The sequence below is a fragment of the Osmerus eperlanus genome, chromosome 6, assembly GCF_963692335.1.
Source record: "Osmerus eperlanus chromosome 6, fOsmEpe2.1, whole genome shotgun sequence".
NCBI lineage: Eukaryota > Metazoa > Chordata > Actinopteri > Osmeriformes > Osmeridae > Osmerus > Osmerus eperlanus.
In genome coordinates, this window is record NC_085023.1 from 19,929,483 (window position 1) to 19,949,320 (window position 19,838).

At 47.6% G+C, this 19,838-nt stretch overlaps 1 protein-coding gene across 2 annotated transcripts in view; it reads right to left on the reverse strand.

The window, feature by feature from the left end:
- Positions 1-19,838, reverse strand: part of grid1a (glutamate receptor, ionotropic, delta 1a) — a 152,440-nt gene that overhangs the window by 5,170 nt on the left and 127,432 nt on the right. For both annotated transcript variants that reach the window (XM_062464323.1, XM_062464322.1), the window contains exons 6-12: positions 17,247-17,420; positions 15,591-15,752; positions 12,208-12,327; positions 6,272-6,373; positions 4,779-4,976; positions 3,633-3,963; positions 1,760-1,898 (exon numbers count right to left, since the gene is read on the reverse strand). In XM_062464323.1, the coding sequence (XP_062320307.1) occupies positions 1,760-1,898; positions 3,633-3,963; positions 4,779-4,976; positions 6,272-6,373; positions 12,208-12,327; positions 15,591-15,752; positions 17,247-17,420 (1,226 nt within the window). The remainder of the gene's footprint in view (positions 1-1,759; positions 1,899-3,632; positions 3,964-4,778; positions 4,977-6,271; positions 6,374-12,207; positions 12,328-15,590; positions 15,753-17,246; positions 17,421-19,838) is intronic.

Here is a 19,838-nt window from a genome sequence, read left to right on the forward strand (position 1 = left end):
TTATTAAGAGTATTGATCTTCCTGAAATGGAAGAGGCAATGTTTGCCTCTTCCATTTCAACTGTCGGGTATTGCATAGTTATAAATTCTTTCCTTCCAATGACAGACACAGAACATTCAAGAACCTTGCGGAGTATTGACCGACCCTAAGGCCACTTATGTCAGGCCCCATCAACACTGCTAATGAAAACCTGGTGAAAAGTCACAGGTTATAACCTACTGAACCCACAAGACACTAAAACGTAACCGCCTACTAACTGTGGTTGTATGGTGTGTCCTTACTAGCATTACAATTCCCCTTAATAATATATATTATTATATTTTTCTTTCACCTTTTGTTCAGGAATTATTCTGTATTAAATGTATGTTCCAGTGATTTCGCTTAGCTTCCATTTGCATTTGCTGAAATAAGATGAGGTCATTTGAATAACACGTTTTGCATTATCAAACTGCTATACCATAACAAAACACTGAAACGTTCAATCGTGTTAGCTCCAATAAGGATATCAAATTGTGTCTCCCTCCAATTACCTAAAAGTCTGAGAATCAAAATGGCGCATCTTGAGATAACATTAGGATAATCCATCCATTTAATTAGCATCCTATCTAGGGAGGCCGTCAGAAAATGGAGGTCGGTTTGTCTCATCTCCTCCTCCTCAGACAGATCTATTGGGAAGTCATTCAAGCTGCATGCCTTTGTGGTCCATTTCTATTTAATTTAGCCTCCGGAGTGTAAGTAAAGAGTGTTGTTTCTGTGTGCAGTGTGTGTGCTTCTATAGATGTGATATTCATCCACAAAGCAGGGGCTTGCAGTACATCAGCATGAAGATGACTGTGTACATTCAGAGGAGAAGGCAACAGTTTAGAACTATAGTCACCATTGATGTTGTTCATCTTACTATCGACAGACTGTTGAGACTACTCATACACACACACACACACACGCAGAGTGATGGCCAATTCCACACATGGTTAATTAGTATTTGAACGTGAGGACACCCAGATTGCTTTTTTCGAAAGAGGGAAATCTGATGTTGGAATCTGAATCCCAGTCATGTCATCCAACCTCTTTACCAGATGGTGGACCATTAAGCTGCACCCTAATAGAACAGAGATTAAGCATGTTTAACATAGTGAGACGATGTTTATACTTCAAACATGTTCTGCACATACACCCTCTTTCCCACACACCCTCAACCACATACATACACACACGCGTGCGCACACACAGCACAAACTATTTCGAATGTACGATGCCCTCAAGCATGAGGTACTTAAAGACAAATTGTTTCGAATTTTCTCTTGACAGCTTTTTTTCTGATGTCTACATTTTAGAAAGGGATCATTTTCTCGGGATCCTTTTTCGGCAGAGAAGCTGAACTTTCTGAACCAGCAGAAGGTACCGATTCCAGGTGCTGGTTAGAATTCTCTCCTATCAGCCACGAGTCCACATGCGCTATTTGCTCAACGTCAGTGAGGCCCAATGCAATCAAAAACCCCTTCGCACGCCCTTCAGGGGGAGAGAGTGCCAAATTGGATTTACAGACAAATAACATTTGGCCTGAGAGGAGCCATCTTGTTAAGGACTGGGTCAGGAACCACACAATTCGTGCCTGTGTGCGCGTGTGATGTGTGCGCAAGTGTGTGATGTGTGTGTGTGTGTGTCGCACCAATATACTGTGTCCCCCCTCAGTTCACTGTACCCAGCGGGCGCTAGGCCTGATGAAGAGGAGCACGTGCTGAGGGACTGGGAGCCGTACCGTACGGTGCTGTCCATGCGGGAGACAGTGAGGTAGGCTGCCAGGTTGGCTGTGTAGGAGGAACACACTATCAGAGTGAAGAGCCACCAACTGCCCATGACGATCCGCAACGCCACCGAGCCCAAGATGGAGTCACCACCTAGGAGGACACACACAGGTCGTCAGATAACACACACACAACCACACACACACACACACACACACACACACAGGTCGTCAGATAACACACACACAACCACACAAACAGACACACACACACAGGTTATCAGATAACACACTCACAACCACACACTCACTCACACACACACACACACACACACACACACACACACACACACACACACCCACGCGCTCACTAAGACATGCTGACAACAATATCTACAGCAGAGCAGGTTCTCTTCCTACCGTACATGCAACCCAAGGAGACACAAGATTAGGAGAGACGTCAATAAAGATTTTACGTTTGAAAATAGTTGAAGGTTGTCAGTGTAATCGGAGACGGAGCGTGAAATGAGAGATGAAACACGTGTCCGTGTCCGAGGGTCAGGATCGATGCTGCACCCTAGGACAGCCAGCTGAAACTAAAAACAATGGAGAGGGTGCCTCGGTTGTTTTTTTGACACACACGCTCAAGTCGATCGAAAGGGCCGAGGAGGGTGGCCGTGAGGGAGGAAGTACCTCAGGCTGCGGGGGAGCGTGACCCCATCTCAAGGAGGTCAACCATGCTGCTGGTTCTGCTCTATTCCAGGCAGTCCTAAAGAAGTAAATGCCCCTGATTGGCTGAAGCCTTTTACTAACCCAGTCTCCCTGGACTGAATCAGTGCCTGATTGCACTGAACGTCAAGTTCTCCTAGAGTCATTATTTTAAGTGAGTAAAAATGCTCTGCTATGATTAACATCTTGTTTAACATGGTTTCCGCCCCTTATATATGTATAAATAAAGAAAATACAAACTACTCTAGAAAGAGGCCCTTTTTCCCCTCATTGAAACATTTGAGAGAGATTTGCAGTGCACAACCTGGTTGGAGGAACCATGACAGAGATTCAGTCACACATGGCTGGGGACATAAACATAAGTAAGATTTTTGAGTGAAGGGGGTCTTAAGGTTTCAATTAGAGGGAGAGGGTGAGTTTGTAACTCTCTGAAAAGAGTACCAATGTACCAAATCACATATCCATGTACCAAACTGATGATAAAATACACTGCCCTTGAGAAAACCAGGGCAACATCTGAAACAAGGGAGAAAAAAGCTTTCCTGAAATACAGTGTTGAGCTTAAAAAGGCTAGTGGGCAGCGTGCCAGACTTTGATAGATGCTACTGAAGGTTGAGACTACTGAAGTAGTCATTTATCCACATCTGAGAGACCTGGATCTTCACCAAACTCAAAGACTTCATATTTTGCTCAGTCAAAGGCACCTTTAAAAACGGCCTCACTGGGTTCTGTGTATGAGATGAAATCACCAGGCCACCGAGTGGAACATTCACAGGGACATCAGAGACATGCTTCTCTATTACAGTCGCTCTGTCCTCCCATCTATCATAGTACTGTATCTATCCATCTGGATGCAGTACTGCAGTGCGATACAGCCACCTCGGGCTAGCGGCACCACCGCAAGAAAGTACACTGTAACAAAGGTCACATTTAACTGTCAACTTTCCCTTTTGATTGATGACATTTTTGACAAGTGTGGGTTTAGCTAAGAGCTTGTGTCCTTCCCACCTGTCCAACATATAATAGACCCATACAATGATGGACTCCATTTTTCTCCTTATATCTCCCGGTCGTTTCCTTGAACCAGACGAGCTTCTGGGCAGCTCCAGCAAGTGTGGCCCCTCTCCTGACTCTCCAGGCTCCGTGTTAGACATCTCACCTTGCTGCACGAACGCGCCGTACACAATCCAGATGGCGCTCTGGAGCGACGTGGCGGCAGAGGGGACCTGTTGAGCTCCTGGAGGATTCTGGGAACGAACGGACTGGATTCGTCGGAGCAGGAAGATCATGACGCCGACCACGGGGATGGCCGCGGCGATGCACGCCCACACGGCCAGGTCGAACGGCGCCAGGAGGGAGAAGATGTTGATCTTCTCCTCCGACTTCCTCATGAGGATCCCCACGGAGTAGTCCAGGTAGCGCTTGCTGAAGTCCACCACCTTCTCCCTCTCTGGGGTGATGGTGATGGCAGAAAGGGCCAAGTCTGCCCTCTGTGAAGACACGGACATTAAGACAGACGTTGGGTTGAATCAGGTCTGTAAAGAAACACTACATAACTGGGGATTTGAGGATCATTTACAGTTAAGCAGTATTCCTATATGGTTGTGATAAGAAACCGTTTTACAAACTCCCTGGTGCCTCCCTGACTCATTTGTGTACAGGCAAGACTGAAATCAAATGTTGGCAGTGCGGAGCACTGGTGCATACTGTCAGTCACATTCCCCCTGAACTGAACTATCTACCCCCTACAGACTATACCCCGACTCCCTTTGAAACTTCAACTGTTGCTTCAGTTATTTTCCTCAAACTTGAAGAGATAAAGAATGACGTGCTAAAGTTCATTTCTGCTGAAGCAGGGAGACCACTAAACCAAATCAGTATAAATTAGATCTGAGATATATTGAACTACCTAATGCTGAAGAGAACTTAAGACACAATGGTGAGCTAACCATACTCTCTTGCAAAATGCCCTCATCAAGGATGTGGAGTAACTGTGTCAAGTGGCACCCCCTCTGTGATTAAGTGTAGTTACAGTGAGATCTCATGGCGTTAGGTGATGTTCGACACAGCCAGCTCCCATATTGTAAACTACAGGAACGAACAAGTACAAAGATGAAGGTCCTCCCATACAACTAGCTAATCAACGCCAATCAAAACCTTTTACTTGATTCCAAGAGTTAGCATCAGCCTGCCCAAACCCCTACAAATCACAACAGGCCACCTGACGAGTCAAAAAGAGCTCTGCTTTGATGTTATTATGGCCAATGGCCACGCTGCGAGGGAACAAGGTGCGTAACGGACGTACCTTGCTGATGAGCTCTCCTATCATCCCATTCCAGGAGCCGTTAGGGAGAGGAGTCCCGTACTTGGAGTCAGCTACTTGGTAGATGTCGTACTTGAAGCCCAGAATCTTGGCAAGAGCGTCCAGGACATCGATGGAAAAGCCTTTGTATCTCTTGGGCTGTCCAAGGATGTTTTCTGCTACCATGACAAAGGGCTCCTCCTGAAAAACATGCACAATAACAACTCCTGTGGGTCCACGTGTTCAGCCTTGTAAACAAAATATTTATAATTACCAAGACTTGCAGACGGTGCACTGCAGCTCTGTTCCAAACAAACTGTTGCAGTAGTTGAGCTATCTTTGATATGATTTATAATACAAACCCCGGGGACTATGTTTATTCCGCATCAGGGAAACGGGCCTGTAATGGGAGAAGATCTAACCTAGAATCTAATCACGAATCATTCGTCACAGCGCTTTGTGATCCAGTTGCAATCCAACTGACACTCCCAGGCAGGCATTCTGTCATGTTTAGAACTTAGGTGACATCTTTATGAAGAGCAGCTGCAGTGTAGAAGTCAAACTTCATCTTCATAAAGAGTTTCCAGACTGGCTGTTGACCTGTAACACGGGCTGCCATGACACTTCATCAGATAGAAATTACCCCTCTAAATTTACTGCAGCAAACCAATGGCTCTTCTTTATGGGTAGGAAACGTCAAGGCAGAATGGAATGGGAGGGAAAGAAAAGAGTTGAATGGGAGGCTGCAGGGTTGGTCGGGGGGGGGGGAAATGACTTGATGAAATGGCGCTGCCAAAAGAGGAGCCAGGCAGAACTTATGTGAATAAATATGGCGCAGGTAAATCTTGTGTGAAGAGGCTGAGAGCAGAATGGAAGCTTCTGGACCAGCAGTCAAGAAAGAGTTGAAATATAATCTTGGATTTCCTGTCTAGTCTACCGGTTGTTGAAGATTCGCAGAGTGAGATGGAGAGGTGGACCTGAGTAATGATGTTCTAGAACAAAACGAGCCACAGTAACCAGGCAAAGGGTGCTGGATTAGCAGGCCCAGATTCCCCAGAAGGTGATTGTCACCCTGTGGTTTATCTCCATTCATCAGGCCCCATCCACTCACTGCTGCCCAGCAATCACAGCTGCCTCTGGAGAGCGTATTATCTACCTATTAAAAGGAATACGGCCTGACACCAATCATGCGGTCACTAGGCATGAAGAGATGTAGCATACTGCTCTGGAAGGGGAGACCACTGTGACATTTGCTAACATTTGTTTAACTAATAATGACTATCAGACTACAGTGCCAGAAATATATATAAAAAGAAGCCTTTCTGGACTGACAAGGACCTTAAGTGCGGAGTTGGCCAAGCTAGCTACGAATAATCAAATGTTAAACCTGAACTGCTTTGAGGCTGATGAGTTGATTTGAAGTGGTCAGGTGCCATGGTGAGGATGGCAGGTTAGTGTGACTTGTGCTGGACAGAATGTGTGTGTGCTCAGCTTACCAGTAATGTCACCACCTTTAGTGTCACTCCCTGCATCCCACTCTCTATTCGGCTCTCCTTCAGACTCCCATTCAGACCACGACTGGAATCCCAAGTTGCTAGCTGAGAGACAGAGAGAGAGAGAGAGAGAGAGAGAGAGAGAGAGAGAGAGAGAGAGAGAGAGAGAGAGAGAGAGAGAGAGAGAGAGAGAGAGAGAGAGAGAGAGAAGACACAGAGAGAGACAGAGAAACAGAGGGACAGAGGGACAGAGACACAGAAAGGGTAAGAGACAGAGACACAGAAAGGGTAAGAGACAGAGAGAGAGATGGCAAAAGAGAGAGAGATGGCATAAGAGAGATAGATGGCGAGAGAGATGGAGAGCAATGGCAAGAGGAAGAGAGAGAGACACAGAGAGAAAAAGGGTTAGCAACATGGACAGGGCACATAGCTCGTCGACACATAACGACGATGCAATTAAACAATCAATTATATTCAGTGGAGACATAAAGGGCTTGACTAATCTAATCAGTGTTTCTGGCACAGATAGCGACACTGTCCGAGCAAACCTATGAGCTTGTCGCCAAGGCAACAAGTGCAGCCCTGCAGATTAGAGCTAGGGTCTTTCAGCCAATCCCCTCTCTCTCTTTCTGTGCAGTGTCATCTCACACACACGAAAGATTGTAAACGTGTAGAAACATGGCATGTCGTTACCATTCCATGCTTGCCTCCCCTCTGTGAGGGTTAAAACCTGACATGAGCACTTCCCAGCGAAATGCCTGCTCTCCTATAATCTAGAAAAAACCTGATACCTTGACGTTGGTGACCACTAATGATGATGGGGAGGAGGATGATGAGGATGAAGGAGGAGGAGATGATGAGGATAAGGGTGGTGTTGGCAGTGATGCTGATGACCCAGATGTAGACATTGACACTGAAGTAACATTGAAGACGCTCCTGCAAAGACTACAGCATGAAACCATGCTGCAAAACAAACGTGAGAGACAGAGACGGAAACTTCACAGACAAAACACCATCTTAATACCTGATGCACCTTCACTTACCATGAGAGACAGTGCTCTCCCACAGACACAGTCCTAACCCTCCAACTAACCTAAGGGTCACTGACTTGCTAGGCAGAGTTAGATATATACAAGGACATTTTGAAGCACCTTAATGATACCCATCATGTCAAACATCATCAAAATCATCTGCACATCCTCCCTCCATCCTGCATGACTTGTGAAGTGAACACGTCTTTTTTTTTCCCCTCTCCTTTGTGTTAAATTCTTAATCACAGCTTCTAGCAGGACAAAGAATATGAAATAAGTGACACAGCTTTGGGCGCAGGCTGGAGAACGGGGTGACAGGATGAGAGGACTAGCCTGGGGCTGGGCAGCAGACCACTCAGGTTACAGAGCAGCACCCCCAGAGAAAGACCCTCTACCTGGGTACCCCATCCCCAGAGACAGACCCTCTACCTGGGTACCCCATCCCCAGAGACAGACCCTCTACCTGGGTACCCCATCCCCAGAGACAGACCCTCTACCTGGGTACCCCATCCCCAGAGACAGACCCTCTACCTGGGTACCCCATCCCCAGAAACAGACCCTCTACCTGGGTACCCCATCCCCAGAGAAAGACCCTCTGCCTGGGTACCCCATCCCCAGAGACAGACCCTCTACCTGGGTACCCCACCCCCAGAGACAGACTATAATATTAGTATTTAATATTTATGCATCGTGGACCAGAGACAATAGTAAACGCCATGCTTGAGCCATGCAAGAACCATGGCGTCTTTCAAGGGAGTTGAAATCTCAAGGTCTGATTTGAAGTCCATGGCTGCTTATGTTCAATGATGGACACAATGATAGACTTGTGACTTTAAAGGCAGGTGATCAAGAAAGAGGGATTGGAGATCAAATGCCTGAACCAAAGTTTCAAGAGTTATTTTAAGACTTGATGATTTCATCACAGGCCTGTTCTGAACTTTGAAGGCTGATAGCTTTATGAAATATTGAAAGTTCTCTCTCTCCCTCCCTCCCTCCTTCCCTCCCTCCCTCCCTCCCAACCCCCCCCCCCCTCCCTTGAATTGAGCTTTGTTGGGGTTTGCTATTGGAAAAAAATACGAGCAGGAAAGAGGAGAAAAGAGAATACTGCACTCCGTCCTTGTGGACTGTAAAAGCAAGGATCTGCTTGCTGCATGTGTACCTGCGCTCAAGGTTATCATGGAGAAAAAATATAATTCCGTTGTGCAAAAAGAAATTGCGGAATTAACAGTTCTTAAGATATCGTATAACATACCGTTGCAAACAGAAAACATACAGTACAACAAAGAGTAGGTCTAAAGAAAACAACATTAAATTCAATCTTTGAACTGACTAATAATCAGGGATGTTAATAATTTAACCAATGAATGTTCATACTATTATGTATGAGTTGTTTGAGTTTTTGTCTTGATGTTTATCTGCCAAAGCCCTGAGGTGTTTTAATCCTCTCTTCATTATTATTTTAAGATCATAATGATCAATGACCCACTTTCCACAAAAAGTTAATCACATGTGTATGTTAGTTACACTAGTTTAAAAGAGAGAGAACATGTCTGTTTGTTGGCCTCTGTGGGAGAAATCTGGGATTGCTTTAGCGATTATGTTAATCACAATCAGTAGATTGTCATTCATTTAATATATGTTCATCTATTCTGACTTATCATTTGTGTATATGTGTTTCTGCTGTAACGTGTATTATGTTATAATAACAGGCAATGATCTATGATGTTGTATCCGCCGGATTGAATAACAAACACCAGATGTCTGCATGTTATCGCTGTTTTTCCCTTTCGACAATAAATTCTGTCCTCTGACCTTCATGCCTGAGAGACTTTGCTAGTACTGCTCTATGTCTGAACTGGTCATTTGAAATATTTGTTAAACTCTCTCCAATCAGCTGGTTGTCTAATACTCATAAACACAGGACCTAATCACACCTTTCTAGAGGAGACAGACGACATTCTTCCTCACTTCCAAAGTATGTGTTCATTGGCGAGCTCGCGAGAGTGTGCCCTCCTGTGTGTACGGTACTGTTTGTGCGTGCGTGAGTGTTTTTGGTGGGTGTGTGTGTGTGTGGGGGGGGGGGATAAATGTCACCACTAGCCCCCTGCTTCACATGGGCTTTTGTCCCCATGAGTGGCCTATTCCTCAGGGGGCCAAACTGAGCCTTCTCTGGGACACTAAGGACAGTCATCTATTGCACAAAGCTCGCTGGCACACTGGGACGCAAGCCGAGACCTTTTTGGAAGTAGGATACATTTAGTAACAGTATGCGTCACAACCCCCCGAAAAAATGCATCGTTAAAGAATTCAGTTATACAGCTTCAGTACATTCATGAGTCTGAGATGAAACACTGCAGTAGCTTTCTCACAACATAAACTGCACAAACGTGAAGGACGAAATATGCATATGGATCCCAATTGTTATGTTCAAGTTCCCTTTCCAAAATTCCTATATGATTGAAAGTCCCTCATTGAAGCAATTTTTCTCCGCAATTTACAGACGTCATCAGCAGTCTGATGTGCACACGCAGACAAGCCCATCGTCTTTCCAATCTCCTTACCAACCAGAACACTGTATCTCACAAACGTCTACATGCACAAAGACGTTTGTGTGTATTCATGGCTGTGTGTGTGTGTGTCTGCGTGTGTGTTGAGGATGTGTACATGTCAGGAGATTTGTTGAGCCTGATTCTCCTCCGTAACCATCCATCCTGCATTCTTCTTAAGGACATGATGGTTCTGAGCCCTAGATCTAATCTGTGCACTCTGGAGCACAACGATAAATAAGCTTACCATTAGGATTGAGACACAAAAGCCATCTCCTGGCTGCTGAGGTCTTATCGCATCTACTAGAACACAGATGGAGACAGAGAGACAGGCAGGCAGACAGACCAGTGCAACTGTGTTTCATTTTGGTCTCCCTGTCAGATGGAAAGGGGAATGAGGGGAGGATATGGGGGGGGGGATGAAGGAGGGGATGAGGGAGAGATAATGGTGGGGATGAGGAACACATAGAAATAGAGAGGGAGATGATCTCCCTGTGATGATTCAATCCCAGAGATCATGTGGGGTGTTGAGATTGGAAGTTCTCAGTTACAATACCTAGAAATATTTACACCTCTATCTTTTTAACGTTTAATTTATTTAAATGAGTATCCTGGTCCTACAATACCACCAAGAGATGGTTGCCTCCCACACACAGCAGCTTGCTCTGCTAAACAATCTGTTCAATAAACTATTTAGAAGAACTTCAAACGAGCGGTAAAGACAGCGTCCTCTCCTGTTGGAGCTGAAGAGTCGAAGGTCCAGGCAGTAATATGTCTGTGGAGTTAGACCTCCTACACTCTCAGATCTGAGAACTACTTGTTCCTGTGGTGCAATCCTCCACCAAAAACAACATCATTTTTGTGGTTTTGAGACTAAATTGTTTCTGTCTCACGTAGGTTTTCTCTACAACCCCTAAAGGAGGTACTGGAACTGCTTCCACATAATGAGATGATAAGATTGACATACGTTGGCTTTTTATGTAGATCATGTGAATGCATCTGGATCTTCTAGTGAGACAAACTTGACATATGGAGGAAAAAAACTAAAAACAAGAAAAAGATGTATCACTTGAGAAAGATGTGCGGTGGAGCAAACTAGCTGTAGCGACTAGCAGGAAACAGTATTTCAGTCTTCATTTAGTCTTTAACCAAACAGACACTTCATCCGAAAGCCATCAGGTCTGGGAGAAAATGGAGAGAATGCAGATAAACGATGATGGAGGGAGAGAGAGGGAGAGGAGATGAAAAAAAAAGAAAAACTGAAAAGTGGAGGATGGAGATGGAGGAGGGGCCCAGGGGTGTGACATGCCAGCGCGGTGACATGATTATTTCCCCTGAAGCAGCGAGACCACAGCCTTTGTGATAGCCGACATGCCGGATAACTACATCAATCCCACAATCCCCTGCAACATTTGAACAACCCATTAGGAAGAGCTGCAGAGGAGAGAGGTGATTCTGCTCTACTGTCTATTTTTCACCTTTAAATAGCCACACCTGAAGTAGGCAGACTGGCGAAGGCCCATTAATGAACAACAACAATAAACGCATTATGTGGTGTTCTAGCTGGTTTTGCCGTGGCACTTACGATTCCAACGAACAACAGCATGAGGGCTTTGCTTGTCTCATCAGTGCCTGTTCTGTCCTGGTGATCCTACCGATGCTTGTTTTGAGAGTGGACAGCGGTAACATGTGACAGTCAATACGTACATGCCTGCATTTGAGTGCTGGGTCTGTCTGTTTGTCTGTGTGTGTGTGTGCCTATGTGTTCTCAGCTAATGCTAATGGCCATATTATGATGCATCGTCTTCATAATTCCAGTTAGTCTGGGTAGTGATTAAATCTTCATTACTGTTCTTATGGTTTTTCTCTGCTCCAGATAAATTCCTAGAAAACTCAATTTCTCTTAATTCCGCTGGAACACCCTGACGGAACCAGGACAGAAAACACAACAGCGTCACCTCTGAACACAAACACCCGATCCTTCACGCAGGATATCTAGGTACACAAGGATACACTTACACAAATGTTCACCCCATTTGTATACAGTACCACAGATACGCAGCAATGAAAAACACACACAGGCATCTATAGACGAACACACATGCGCAGACTCACTTCTATTCTACTCACAGTCCTTAATACTAGGAATCTATGCTGGACAACTTGCCACTACAGCGGTACAATGCACCTGTAGGCTATCTGTTTACCACCCATGTTACATATGGCATGTATTTGCTGAGGAGAACAGCCTGAGGTACTACAGGACCACCAGCAGAGGGCTACCTTCCTCCTGGCCTGATTACGCTTTATTACCATGATGAACAAAGTGGGACTTGCACATGTAGAAAACAAATGCACTGACCCGCTTGACGTCCTTCCCAAAAGTCTCGCTGTAGCTGGTTCCCAGAATCTCAAACTGGACATGAGAATTAGAACCTTCAGCTCGGAAGTCCATCATACCAGTGAGGCCCGTGATGCGTCCCTATGGCAACAGCAAGAAAGAAGGGAGTCAGAGTAGATAGAAAGCGGGAGAGAGAGAGAAAAGAGAGCGAGTGCACTCTCATTAGGAAGAGCTTTACTTAGACACAACCTATAATTTAGGCTGGAATACCACTTTCTCGCAGATCCAACATCAGTCTCAATCAATATAGTTTAATCAACATAAATCTCCTGTGGAATAAGTTGAATAACTATGTGGCCGGTGCTAGTCTATTGTAACTCAAAACATGGTCGCACCTTTTGTGCTGACTGAAATGATGTCATGATTCACGTAAATGACCTACAGAATTAACAAACATGTGATGTCAAATAAGATCAATAAACACAATGGAGTGAATTGTGTTTTTGTCCTTTCTCTAGTTCTCTCTAGCCCTCTCGCTCTCTCTCTCTTTTATTTTCCCCCTCATATGAACATTTTCTGAAAATGTTTCTGTTCATTAGTCACATGTGATTCACAGCTTTAAGTGCTTGTGCCCACACTCAAAACGATAGGTGCTGAAGCTTACTTTGTTTTATGTTAATTACCCAGTGCACTGTCTGTCAGAAACACAATGAACTGATTAATTCAGCTTAGATACCAGGGAATGTAGGATGATAATGTGAGGATTTGAAAATAAATGTATGGTATATTCTTATTTTCCAGACATAAAACTGAAATCACACTGTGAGAAACGCTGTCTGTTTAAACACAAAAAAACGAGGACATTACATAATTTAAACATGCATAAATTAGAAATGGAGAAATACTCTCTATAATCAAAGACAGTGTAAGCCAATGATAAGAAAAACATTTAACAGTAAACCATACAGCTTGACGATGGGTGTATGTGGTTTGCATTCGAGAGTCTAGATAACCTTCAGTACAGTAGCACCTGAGCCATTACCAAGGTGGAGAGAGAGGAGGGGGGTGGGAGGGGGGGGGGGGGCTGATGGTGAGGAGAACAGCAACGGGGGGAGGGGTGATAGGTGAGGGGAACAGCAACGGGGGGAGGGGCTGATGGTGAGGAGAACAGCAGCGGGGGGAGGGGCTGATAGTGAGGAGAACAGCAACGGGGGGAGGGGCTGATGGTGAGGGGAACAGCAGCGGGGGGAGGGGCTGATGGTGAGGGGAACAGCAGCGGGGGGAGGGGCTGATGGTGAGGAGAACAGCAGCGGGGGGAGGGGCTGATGGTGAGGAGAACAGCAACGGGGGGAGGGGCTGATGGTGAGGAGAACAGCAGCGGGGGGAGGGGCTGATGGTGAGGAGAACAGCAGCGGGGGGAGGGGCTGATGGTGAGGAGAACAGCAGCGGGGGGAGGGGCTGATGGTGAGGAGAACAGCAGCGGGGGGAGGGGCTGATGGTGAGGAGAACAGCAACGGGGGGAGGGGCTGATGGTGAGGAGAACAGCAGCGGGGGGAGGGGCTGATGGTGAGGAGAACAGCAGCGGGGGGAGGGGTGATAGTGAGGAGAACAGCAGCGGGGGGAGGGGCTGATGGTGAGGAGAACAGCAGCGGGGGGAGGGGTGATAGTGAGGAGAACAGCAACGGGGGGAGGGGCTGATGGTGAGGAGAACAGCAGCGGGGGGAGGGGCTGATGGTGAGGAGAACAGCAGCGGGGGGAGGGGCTGATGGTGAGGAGAACAGCAGCGGGGGGAGGGGCTGATGGTGAGGAGAACAGCAATGGGGGGAGGGGCTGATGGTGAGGAGAACAGCAGCGGGGGGAGGGGCTGATGGTGAGGAGAACAGCAGCGGGGGGAGGGGCTGATGGTGAGGAGAACAGCAGCGGGGGGAGGGGCTGATGGTGAGGAGAACAGCAGCGGGGGGAGGGGCTGATGGTGAGGAGAACAGCAACGGGGGGAGGGGCTGATGGTGAGGAGAACAGCAGCGGGGGGAGGGGCTGATGGTGAGGAGAACAGCAGCGGGGGGAGGGGTGATAGTGAGGAGAACAGCAGCGGGGGGAGGGGCTGATGGTGAGGAGAACAGCAGCGGGGGGAGGGGTGATAGTGAGGAGAACAGCAACGGGGGGAGGGGCTGATGGTGAGGAGAACAGCAGCGGGGGGAGGGGCTGATGGTGAGGAGAACAGCAGCGGGGGGAGGGGCTGATGGTGAGGAGAACAGCAGCGGGGGGAGGGGCTGATGGTGAGGAGAACAGCAACGGGGGGAGGGGCTGATGGTGAGGAGAACAGCAGCGGGGGGAGGGGCTGATGGTGAGGAGAACAGCAACGGGGGGAGGGGCTGATGGTGAGGAGAACAGCAACGGGGGGAGGGGCTGATGGTGAGGAGAACAGCAGCGGGGGGAGGGGTGATAGTGAGGAGAACAGCAGCGGGGGGAGGGGCTGATGGTGAGGAGAACAGCAGCGGGGGGAGGGGTGATAGTGAGGAGAACAGCAACGGGGGGAGGGGCTGATGGTGAGGAGAACAGCAGCGGGGGGAGGGGCTGATGGTGAGGAGAACAGCAGCGGGGGGAGGGGCTGATGGTGAGGAGAACAGCAGCGGGGGGAGGGGCTGATGGTGAGGAGAACAGCAACGGGGGGAGGGGCTGATGGTGAGGAGAACAGCAGCGGGGGGAGGGGCTGATGGTGAGGAGAACAGCAACGGGGGGAGGGGCTGATGGTGAGGAGAACAGCAGCGGGGGGAGGGGCTGATGGTGAGGAGAACAGCAGCGGGGGGAGGGGCTGATGGTGAGGAGAACAGCAACGGGGGGAGGGGCTGATGGTGAGGAGAACAGCAGCGGGGGGAGGGGCTGATGGTGAGGAGAACAGCAGCGGGGGGAGGGGTGATAGTGAGGAGAACAGCAGCGGGGGGAGGGGCTGATGGTGAGGAGAACAGCAGCGGGGGGAGGGGTGATAGTGAGGAGAACAGCAACGGGGGGAGGGGCTGATGGTGAGGAGAACAGCAACGGGGGGAGGGGCTGATGGTGAGGGGAACAGCAGCGGGGGGAGGGGCTGATGGTGAGGAGAACAGCAACGGGGGGAGGGGCTGATGGTGAGGAGAACAGCAGCGGGGGGACGGGCTGATGGTGAGGAGAACAGCAACGGGGGGAGGGGCTGATGGTGAGGAGAACAGCAACGGGGGGAGGGGCTGATGGTGAGGAGAACAGCAACGGGGGGAGGGGCTGATGGTGAGGAGAACAGCAGAGGACGATCAGAAGCAGTGTGGACGACAGCGTTCATGGACTATTACCAGTAACATTCATCCTCAATCATCCGCTATGTAACCTCAAGATGTGTTTATTCAGTCCCCAGGCAACACTGCGGGTACTGGTACCTTCTGGATGGTGTCCAGCATGGACCAGCCCCCGTTCCAGGGCTTGGTGGACTTCCTCATGCAGTTGAGACTGGCCATGCTGTGCCACTTCCTATCCTCCAGCTTCCTGTAGAAGGCGTTGGCCAGCATCAGCACGCTATCGTACAAATACAGGTTTGACACCTGGGGTGCAAAACAAAAACAAAACACAGAACATCAAGAGCCTCTCTGCCAGGAGTAGCGACATGTCCCTGCTTGGAGAGATAACCGTAACCCTGTCATGACAACGGAGATGTGAAAGAGGGGGATGATGGGATTGAAGTTCTCAGTGTGAGAGGTGACAGACGGTCAACTCCCTGACCTTCTGGAGAGCACTCCACAACACCAAGCTGGGCGCTGTCAGACTTTACAATACCACAGCACTTTACAATCAGGAGCTTGGTTTCCTATTGGTCCTCAGGTCGATCCATTAGAAAAGGACATGCTTAAATGGATGCATTTCGGGCAGTTGATCTCTAAGAATATCCCTTTCAATTCAAACTTTGGATGGAAATCAGGTTGGATTTGTAGACGGCTTACATCTTGCTTACATCTTATGATTGGATGAGCAAATGACTGGATATTTTCTGGATGTTCCCTTTGGATGTCTGTTGTTTATTACATAGACATCGGTAGACATGAATTGGAGGATAAAATGACAAAAGGATTCAATCTTACCTGTATGGGAGGGAGATAACACCGAACAGTAGGCCAACTTTCCTCTCAGATTGCTTTCAAGCCTCTCGTTCTGCCAATTCCTCTATTCAACACTTTTCTAGCCTGTCAGCAATTTTAATTGCTTTATGCTTTTATCCTCATTTCACAACGTCTAATATGGATTGGATATTCTATTAATAGCGAGTGGTCGGTAGACATAAAACTATACTTGACACAAGTGCAAGTACCCCTCCTACAAAATAACAAAATGTTCCATCTGAAAAAGACGCGCCTATAATCTTTGCTGCTAAACGGTTGTGAACATCAGCCAGCACTCAAGCCTCCATGAAATAAATTATGTAAAAACGAACTTCATACACAACCACCAAATGGTCTAACCATCTGCCCTAACGAGGATACAGAAGCCTTCTAATCACGGTCATTGCGCACTGGATAAATATTTGGAACATTTCCCGAGACAAGGCCGTGGCATGAGGAATGACTCTTCAGGAGTCTGGGGTAATCACTGTGACAGGGGAGCAGGACATGCTGGCTATCAGCAGGGCGGGCGTGAGGATGGGCACAGGGCTGAGGTGACGGCAGTGTTGTGACAGACCCCAGGGGTACGCCACTCTCCCCGACCTTCAGACAAGTTATTGTCGTTGTGACATTCCGTGAGGCGGTGTAGGGTGAATGACAACGTTTCTGCGGGAGTTTGCGGAGACAGATTGACTGTTTGCGCTGAGGAACAGGTGGCGAGAGCAGTGATGGTTGAAGCCGTCCTGTGTTTGATTGTACCTGATATCCTATCAAGCTGTGCTTAAAATTTAGCCAAGAAAACATTTGGCCCTTTCTTACCCCCTGCCCCCTCTCGCATTATGGATCAGACTTGAGGAAATTGTCGAGTTCTCTTCCGGTATTTAACCTCGGTGTTTGTTTGTGTGTGGTTGTTTAGGTAACGCTCCCCTCTGTCCCACCGACCTCCAGAGACTGCAGGTAGCCCTCCTGGGGGTCGCACAGCAGGGAGGAGATGCGGTGGTTGTTCCTCACACAGCGTACGTTGGTGTCTTTCCACATGGGGAAGATCTGGCGGATCACCGTCATCCTGCCCAGAGCGCTGTGGACCATCTCCAGGATCTCTGTGTCGCTCACCTCCTACACACACACAAAAAACGTGAAAAGATCGTAAACAATGTTGTATTCACACAACAAATAAAGTAGTATTGAGACATTCATTGCTGGAGGTGGGGATTGCAGCAGCACTGAAGTAAAGGAGTGAAGAGTGTGTGCTTTTGCACACCACCTCTGCTCTCCCTCTCTCCCTGGATAAGATATAACGGACAGAAAGAGAGAGAGAGAGAGAGAGAGAGGGAAAGAGACAGAGGTTGAGAAAGAGGTTGAGAGAGAGGTTGAGAGGTTGAGAGAGTGAGTGAGTGAGTGAGAGAGAGAGAGAGAGAGAGAGAGAGAGAGAGAGAGAGAGAGAGAGAGAGAGAGAGAGAGAGAGAGAGAGAGAGAGAAAGAGACAGAGACAGAGAGAGAGGTTGAGAAAGAGGTTGAGAGAGAGAGGTTGAGAAAGAGGTTGAGAGAGAGAGAGAGGTTGAGAGAGAGAGAGAGAGAGAGAGAGAGAGAGAGGTTGAAAGAGAGAGAGAGAGGTTGAGTGGAAGGCCAGCCGAGGTGAGACCTGGGCATGGGCGGATCAATAGTGATGAGCATCCTGGCTCCAGCCTCTGCAGTCGTGGGATCACACTACAAAGACACAGGGTCACAGGTCAACTCTCACTCCCAATATCCCCTCACTCCAGCCATCTTTTTTCATTCTCTCCTTTTTTCTTTCCCTCCCTGTATTATCCATCATCCTTGGCCTCCCTTTCTCCACACCTGCCTAAGTCCCTTTATCTTTTCCAAATCTGTCCTCTTTGCCTTGCCCCTTGCCCCCTTCAAACATTCTGTATCATTCCCTTCATCCTGTTTTTCTCTAACTGTATCCTTCTTTTCCTCCCCATTGCCTCAACTTTCTCCCTCCAGCCCCCCCTCCCTCTCTCCCTCTAATACGTCCCAGTCTCAGCAAATACATTTTTGTTATAAACAACATTTCTTGTTTAACAGATAAGGTACCACCCAAAAACCACCAGTATGGTTGGTGTGTGTGTACCTTTAAGTTCTGAGTCTTCACATACTGTTTTGCCCCTTTGTGTCAGATGGTAACAAGGACCTTTTTATTAGTCACTGCAGCATGTTATTTAAATGGAATTTGCCACAGGGTTCATAGAGCTGTGACCTCATGTCCTGAGGTCATACCTTAACTCACCCTGTCAGACCGGCCCCTCACACGGGTAATACAGGAAACTGTGACTAACGTTGTAGACTCTTGGGGTAGAAGGCACCATTGGAAGAAGAATGACCATAGTCTAGCATTGGTTTGGCAGAACATCAAAGATTGTTGACATTGAATCCACCTAATGAGCCATCTTAAATGTCATAATCCGCTTGCGCAATTAACCATTTTCATATGCTCATACAGTAAAATGTGTTACCGTTTATTGTTATTAATCATGTTATGCAGGATTGATTTGCTGGATTTAGGATGCAGTATTGTGACATGGCTCCTCATGCTCATGATCAGGTGAGCAAACAAAGGTCTCTGCCGTCGTCATGGATACGCAATGCTGGACAACACCAGCAGGACTCGCGACACTGTCCTCGGACGACCCACTTAATTCCGGAAACAGCGACTACAACTCAGCAATGTTTCAATGACAGACAACACTCCAAATTCATTAATCAAATCAAGCCTGCCTGACAGACAAATTATCGTCAGCGTGCCTCTCAGTCAATGTTATTAATCTTTCACGCGAAAAAATAAATTAAAAAATCCTCCATAATCACTTTGGAGATTTAATTAGGAGTTAAGGCGCTTTCTTAAGCTTGAGGCCTGTGTACTGAGAAGCTAAGGGACCTGGAGACAGGAAAGGACTGGGAAGAACTCAGAGTGTGATGTGCTCATGCTGCCCAGAGCTCTACACCTGGAGTTCACTCGTCAATTATCAGAGGCACATGGCATCTGTTGGGCGGTGTATCTACTGTACGGTGTTTACCATGTCATTACAAGGGTATCTATTCTGAAGAGTGTAGCTTCTCATATATCATGCTGCACTTGGAGGCTGTCCAAGGCTGATATTATCTCGCGAACACTAGATCGTTCATCTGCAGAATCTTGACCTCACCGTGACACAGCGTGTAAGGCTGTAACTGCTGAATACTGTACCACAGTCCCTTGTGGATCCAGTGCACTAAAAGGAAAATCTTATTTTATTTGTTTGTGATAAGAGTAACAGCTGGAATATAATCGACATTAAAATGAACGTGTTTGCTTGTGTTCAGGTTTCACATGATTTCTGCTGCTCTTTGTCTAGAAAACGTCGATGAAACCGCACACGACTGATCAACACCTGAGCGGTCCTCATCTCTCCTAGGTGTGGCTCGGCCGACACCGTGTTGGTGCTATCTGTTTCCATCTAAGTCCTCGACAGACACTTCTCCTGGACATCCGTCACATCACGGCTGTCCTCCTCC